The 7,376-nt window shown below is 38.9% G+C and overlaps 1 protein-coding gene across 2 annotated transcripts; it reads left to right on the top strand.

The window, feature by feature from the left end:
• The first annotated feature begins 1,054 nt into the window (after positions 1 to 1,054).
• Positions 1,055 to 3,800, top strand: LOC131333059 (protein FAR1-RELATED SEQUENCE 5-like). Of its 2 annotated transcripts, XM_058367378.1 has the most exons (4): positions 1,055 to 1,082; positions 1,359 to 1,419; positions 1,509 to 3,656; positions 3,732 to 3,800. In XM_058367378.1, the coding sequence occupies exon 3, from the start codon at positions 1,996 to 1,998 to the stop codon at positions 3,325 to 3,327; it is 1,332 nt and encodes a 443-aa protein (XP_058223361.1). In that variant the 5' UTR covers positions 1,055 to 1,082; positions 1,359 to 1,419; positions 1,509 to 1,995; the 3' UTR covers positions 3,328 to 3,656; positions 3,732 to 3,800. The 2 variants fall into 2 exon arrangements, with proteins under 2 accessions (XP_058223361.1, XP_058223362.1); XM_058367379.1 differs by lacking the exon at positions 1,055 to 1,082 and having other exon boundaries at positions 1,225 to 3,656; positions 3,750 to 3,789.
• Positions 3,801 to 7,376: the final 3,576 nt, after the last annotated feature.

Below are 7,376 nucleotides of genomic sequence, written 5' to 3'. Positions count from 1 at the left end.
TACACACACACACACACACACACACACACACATACGGATCCGGGGACCCTTTAAAAAACCTCTAAAAAAACCCCCCAAGTTTTCGATCGAATTTTGATGATCCGAGCCACTCAATATAATCAGAATATGATTTTAAGGGTACCCGTGAGAAATCAGCAAAAAAATGACCGGAAAAGGCTTCATCTGAACAGTTTTTTATTGAACTTTATTGAACGGTTCAATAAAAAACTACTCAAATCAAGTTCTTTCCGGTTATTTTTTTTGTCAATTTCTCGCGAGCACCCTTAAAATCACGTTCTGAACATATTGAGCAGTTCGGATCATCAAAATTTGTTCGGAAACTATGAGATTAAGATTTGGAGGATTTTTTTAAAGGTTTTTTTAAGGGTCTCTGGAACTGCCCCGATATATATACACACACACACACACACACACACACACACACACACTAACCTTCTAATGAGGACGTCCTCACTTTTTAAAAATGCGGACGTTTGTCTTCAGCCGTTGGATCTCATCCAATGGTTTAGATTTTAAAAGGGAATTCACGGGTTTAAATGAGGCGTGGGTCGGGTAATACCTTCCCAGGTTCCACACACGGGTTAGAACCCCCCAAATGTTTCTTTCACGGCTCACGGCTCATTTGAACAGGCGATCGAAGAGAGAGAAGAGAGAGAGAAGACGTGAAGACAGACGACGAACGACTGCCCTTGTTCTTCTTCAGATCCGACGAATGACGGCCCTTATCTCGCCCTCATTTGTTCTTCTTCAAATCCTTTCAAAACTTCACCTCCAGGTATATCTCACTCTCGCTCTCTACCTCAACTCCCAATTTTTATGGTTTTTTTTCCTTTCGAAAATCTGATTTTTTTTCTCCCGACAAGAACAACCCTTTCCCCTTGCAAATTTGATTTTTGTTTTGAAAATCTTATTTTGTTTGAAAATCTTTTTTTTTCTGGTTTATGTTATTTTTTTCTGATTTATGCTATTTTTTCTAATTTATGTTATTTTTCCGAAGAACGAAGAACAAATCGAACGTGGGTACAACATGACGACGACGACGACGACGACGACGCACCAAGGTCGATTTCTCTCTCTCTCTGACTAAAAAATTAGGGTTTTCGTTTTTTTTTTTTAATTTCAAGTTAGAGTGATGATGAGAGTGACTGATTTGTATGAGAAAATAGGGTTTGTGAGGGCACTTAGACGTATACGGTCAGTGCACCTTGAATAGTTAGAAATAAACGTTTAAGTGGTAACAATAGGGTCGTTGAATCTGTTCACTGGTTTGTATGAGAAAATCAGAATTTTCGAACTGATTTGAAAATTTGTTCATGTCTATTTTTTTTCTCGACCAGATATGGAGACCGATCGACAAGAAGAAAGTGTAATGCCACCACCGACCGTCCAACAACCAAGGTCTATCTCTTTCCCTCCCTCCTCTGGTTAAAAAATTAGGATTGTAGTATGCTAACAGTGTCCATAATGTTTTTTCTTTCGGATTGTAGTATGCGGTGTGAATCATCTGCGAATTCTTCACAACTACTTCACACTCCCCAAGTTAAGAATGACCTCATACCCAAAATTAATCAAGAGTTTGATAGTTTACAGAAAGTTAAGGAATTCTACAACCGTTATGCTAAAGAAGGTGGATTTGGTACCCGATCACATTCTAGTAGAAAGAGTACAGTCGATGGAAATATAAATGTAATCGTTAGGAATGAGTTTTGTTGTTTCAAACAAGGGTTGCCGGTCAAAAAAAGTACTCAACCAAACAAACGGCGTCGAGGGATGACTAGAGAGAATTGTCGTGCAAGATTGGCTATTGTGAGGAAGGGCGAAAAGTACGTTGTTTCCCAATTTTTCGAGGGTCATGATCACGCACTTACATCTCCGAGGAGGGCACATTTGCTTTGATCCCATCGTAAGGTGTCAGCTGCCAAAAAAGCTTTAGTAGAACAATTGTCAGCAGCAAATGTGTCGACTTGTCAACAAATGACTATATTTGAGTTGGAATCGGGAGGTCTTGAAAATGTTGGATGCTCACAACAAGATCTTTATAATTATAGCAGGGATAAGAGGATGATGGTAGACGGACATGATGCCAATATGCTGTACGAGTATTTTCAATCTGAAAAAGCAAAGAACGACGGTTTTATTTTTACAATTGAGAAAGATGATGAGGATAGGATGACACATTGTTTTTGGGCGGATGCAACCGCTAGAAAGTCGTACCAGTATTTTGGGGATGTTGTGGTGTTTGACACTACGTATAACACAAACCGTTATTCTATGATTTTCACACCTATTTTAGGGGTTAATCACCATAGACAGACTACTCTTTTTGGGTGTGCATTCTTATGTGATGAAACAGCTGAGACTTTTGAGTGGCTTTTCAAGGAATGGTTGAAAGCAATGCCTGCAGGCCCTCCTAAAATGATCATAACTGATCAGGATCTTGCAATGACAAAAGCAATTGCTATTGCTCTTCCGAATACGCTTCATAGGTATTGCATGTGGCACATCACGAATAAGTTTTCTGAAAGAATAAGTGCATTAGCCTACAAAGAACATTATGAGGAATTCAAGAATTGTATATGGAATTCCAAGACAAAAGAACAGTTCGAGGCTGGATGGGTAGAGGTGGTAAGAAAATCTAACTTATCCGGCAATGATTGGTTACAAAACTTATACGAAATTCGTGAGAGATGGGTTCCCGCATATGTGAGACACATTTTTTCTGCTCACATGACTAGTAGTCAAAAAGCCGAAATTACTCATTCATTCTTCAAAAGGTATGTGTCTAAAGAAAATTCATTGTGGGACTTTGTGACGCGATTTGAGAGGGCACTTGCACGTATACGGCATAATGAGTTGGACAAGGATCATAAAGATGTGAACGAGAGGCCAAACTTGAAAACTATGTACCCCATGGAGGAAACAATGAGTGAATTGTATACAATTGAGATATTTTACATGTTTCAAGATGAGCTCTTTCAAAATACTGCTTACAAGATGATGGCAACAAATGAGGACGAACATCGGGTTGTGTATGCCATTCATAGGATAAAGGGGAGTGGTTCGAGGGTTCGTGAGGTTGTGGTAGATAAGTCGTCAAACCATGTCAGTAGTAGTTGCAAGATGTTTGAGTGTGTCGGAATTCCTTGTCGGCACATATTGGCTTACTTTTCTAGAATGCAAATTGAAGATTTGCCTAATGAATACATCTTGAGGAGGTGGACAAAATCAGCCAAGGCGATGCGAGTTAAAGATGACTTGGGTTCGGGCATGAAAGAAATATGTGACACGTCTTTATTAGAGCGGTGAAATAGACTCTTCCAACTTGCTTCTACTTTAATTGATGAGGCCATGGTAACTGAGGACGGAACAGAATTTGTAGAAGGACTTTTGAGTTCCGGTCATAAGAAGCTATATGACATCAAAAAAGTAAGTCAAGATGGTGAAAGGAGTGCTATCCAAGTGCCGATTATTCGTGACCATGGTTTCAAAGAACCGCTTCAAGTGAGGGCAAAAGGTTGTGGTAAACGACTCAAGGGAGGGAAAGAGAAGGCTGCCAAGAAGGTTAGGCGTTGTCACGGTTGTGGGTTAATAGGGCAATCGCACGACAAAAGGAATTGTCCAAAACTTCTCAGCACGTATGTGTTTAATATTTGTATTGTAAATTTAATTATTTAATTGTTTACATTTTCATTCTCTCTCTTTTTTGTTAGCTCTTCGCAAAATGCTAGGTTGAATGACGAAGACGACGACGACGACGACGACAATGACAATGCCAATGATTGTAAGTGTTTATTATAAAATGCTTCTAATATAACTTGCAACGTTCTTCTATTGATAATATTTTCACAGTTGGGACGACTACTAATATTTTAAATGGAGCCCAACTCTAAGTGAGTTACTTGTTATTTTCTGCTGCTGTTACTGCGTTATTCTCATTTGTCTGATGTTCACACTTTTATGTTAGCTATTGTAGTATTCACCAGCATGGGTTTGTAATTTCTTTTTTCTGATTTTGGCCTATCTTTTGTGTTGGCTATTGTAGTAAGCTGCTGCTGATTGCAAGTGTTCTACTGTTGCTGCTTTCTGCTTGCTGCTGGCCGTTGTGCTGCTATGTTATGGCAGTTATTGATGTTTTGCTGGTCTGCTAATGTTCCCGTGTCCCACGGCTGCCTCACTTTTATCTTCTGTGTTTTAGTAGCTGTATTACGGAACACAGGATTGTATTCGTAGGCTATACAAGCTACTCACTGTTAACTAGAGTAAAAAATACGACTAGAGAAACAACTTGACCATGTTTTAGTTGGTGTATGTGTATATTGTGAGACTGCTAGTTGCAAGGATATGCTGATTCTGGAGTGGAGCTTCAAGTGGCTCTCTTATGTGATTAAATCATAGTTTTGTTTCAGTCGAATCCTAGATTTATGGTCCATTACCGTAAAATCAACGTTTGTGTTATCTAAGTTGGAATGAACTACTTTCTTTTGTTACAAAGTTATTCTTGATTTTTTGGGAGTGTTGGTTTAACAGGATCTGATCCAAATGGGATAAATCTTTGATTGAATCAAGATTTCTGTCTTGGCTGTTTGAATTGCCGGTGTCCCTTATTTCTCTCTATCTATTGTTGGTTTTGTGCATAAGTTAAGAATTGTTAGCAATATTACTGATTTGCTTTTGTGAGTTCTAATTTTGGGTACTTATTATCAGAAAGCTCTGCCAAAAAATTAACATCCAATGGAAAAAATTAAAATGACATATGCTGCAAAGTAGGACATTCTCCTTCGGAATCTCACAAAAGCAAATCAGTAAGCTTAGATTACAAAAAGTGGAGTTCTCTTCATGAATTGTTAAATTGTGTGTGATTTCACCCCCAAGATACCATCCTGTTTAGGCTTGTTGACACCATAATTGTTGATATCACCATCATTAATATTCATTCTGGAATCGTTTCAGAAGTGCCATGGCTACAACTAATAAACTGAGCCAAAGTCCATACACATAAATATCACTAATAAACCGAGCCAAGAAGTACCACAAACTGGATAAGAAGTGCTAAAACATACGCCAACCATACACATAAATATCACATTTTGTTCTATAGAAGCCGAGCCAAAGTTGTGACATCCCTTTCATACACAAAAGCAGCATTCACCATGCAATTTCGGGAGTCAAAACAGCCCATAACACCAGCAATTAGTCTTAAACCAACAACCTACCAAAAGCCCATAACACCTACCACAACCTACTAGTATTACATCATATCAATTACTAAACTAACTGCCAAAAGTATCTCGCTCCAAGCTAGAAATTTTGTTAAACATAACCATTACATAAACCAACTAAAAGAAAATATAGATGATGACCAACAAAATTTAAATTCCTATTACAGCTCCAACTAAGAGCATTGCAATGTACAGGCAATGTTTGGGCAGCTTGGAAGTAGTTTGGTCATCCATGTTTGCTTGCACGGGTACGAGCAAAGGTGGATAATCGGTCGGGAGTTGAGCAAGTTGAGAAGATAGCAATTGCACATTGGAATGAGCTTCAACATATGTAGTCCAAGCATTATTTGCCTCTTTCAATGAGCGATACTTTTTAAACACAGCCCCAAAGAAGTGAGTTACTTGTTCGCTACAAGCTATCCAACTATCATAGATTCCGGAGACTTTTCCAACAAAAACAACATAATAAAACCTCTTTTCTGCCATTCCTAGAAAAAAATCAACTTGATAAGCAAATAAACAGAAAACAAAATTTTAGTACTTAACATGTATTTAAAGACTCACAAAACAAAATAAACATGGATGAAAGTAGTTCAGTCGAGGATAGTGAACAGAGTAAATGCATCTGTAAGGAGGGTAGTGGCTGGAGTAGCTGCTGCTCTCAGTCTAGTTGGGTCTCTTCAATTTGGACCCTGGATATTACTACTAATGCTGCACACTGGTTATATCAATGCCTTGGTTACTCATTGCATAGGTGGCTTATATTTATCCCAGGACGGAAGTAAATTACTGAAGTTTGGAAACATTGGTGTGAGGCTGGTGTTTTTGAATTTCCCCTTCTAAGTTTCAACACTCTAGTTGTTCGGGTGGCAACCCGGGAAGGTATTACCCGACCCATGCCTCATTTAAACCCGCGAATTCCCTTTTAAAATATGAGCCGTTGGATGAGATCCAACAGCTGAAGACAAACGTCCGCATTTTTAAAAAGTGAGGACGTCCTCATTAGAAGGTTAGACACCTAAAAAAATACCCTAAAAATCAATCACTTAATTCCTGATCAAATTTTTATGATCCGAACCGTTCAATGTGTGCAGAATATGATTTTAAGGGTGCCCGAGAGAAATTAGAAAAAAAAATTTACCGGAAAGTGCTTGTTTTAAGCAGTTTTTAATAGAACCGTTCATTAAATCTAAGCTAAAAACTGCTCAGATCAAGCCCTTTTTAGCCTTTTTTTTTGCTAATTTCTCACGGGTATCCTTAAAATTACGTTCTGATCACATTGAGCGGCTCGGATCATCAAAATTTGATCATAAACTATGAGGTATTTTTTTAGGTGTCTAAATAGTTGTACATTAAACCGCCCCGATATATATATATATATATATATCCTGTTCACTTTCGGGGGGGTATGGGGGGACAAAAAAACTACTTTAGAGATTGAGCTAGGAAGCTTTATAGCCGTCCTTACTCTCTCAATGAAGGTATTTTCTTATCAAACTCCCCTGGGGCATCCTTCGGAGCGGGTGGGACAATGGAGATAGAATAGCTGTAGGTTAGGACACCCTATCCCTGAGGAGAAAGGACATGAGTTGTGCGTTGTATGCCCGCCTCCTCAATGACTCTACAGACTCCTAGTATGGAGTACAGAGAAGGAAAGGACTCAGACTAAAGCCCTTTTCGGTTTTCATTAATAGAAGGTTCCCGCTCGGACCCGTAACAATTAGGTCCTTGGCTAACTTCATCTATTCTAACCAGAACAACTTCATCTAGGACAGAAGCTGGAATTGGAATTATATATATATATATACACACACACACACACACAAATTATCAAGTGAGGGATCCCTCACTTTGTTAAAATGCGGGACTTTCATTTTCCGATCAAATTTTAAAAATCCGAACCGTTCAATATGTGCAGAACGTGATTTTAAGGGTCCCCGCGAGAAATCAGTGAAAAAAATGACCGGAAAGGGCTTCATCCGAGCAGTTTTTTTTGAATCGTTCAATGAAAACTGCTCGGATGAAGCCCTTCCCGGTCATTTTTTTTGCTGATTTCGCGCGGGGACCCTTAAAATCACGTTCTGATCACTTTGAGCGGCTCGGATCATCGAAATTCAATCGGGAAGGGGAGTCCCG

The sequence above is a fragment of the Rhododendron vialii genome, chromosome 7a (assembly GCF_030253575.1).
Source record: "Rhododendron vialii isolate Sample 1 chromosome 7a, ASM3025357v1".
Classification (NCBI taxonomy): domain Eukaryota; kingdom Viridiplantae; phylum Streptophyta; class Magnoliopsida; order Ericales; family Ericaceae; genus Rhododendron; species Rhododendron vialii.
The sequence above is the reverse complement of the archived record's forward strand: the minus strand, read 5'-3'. Positions and strand labels throughout refer to the sequence as shown.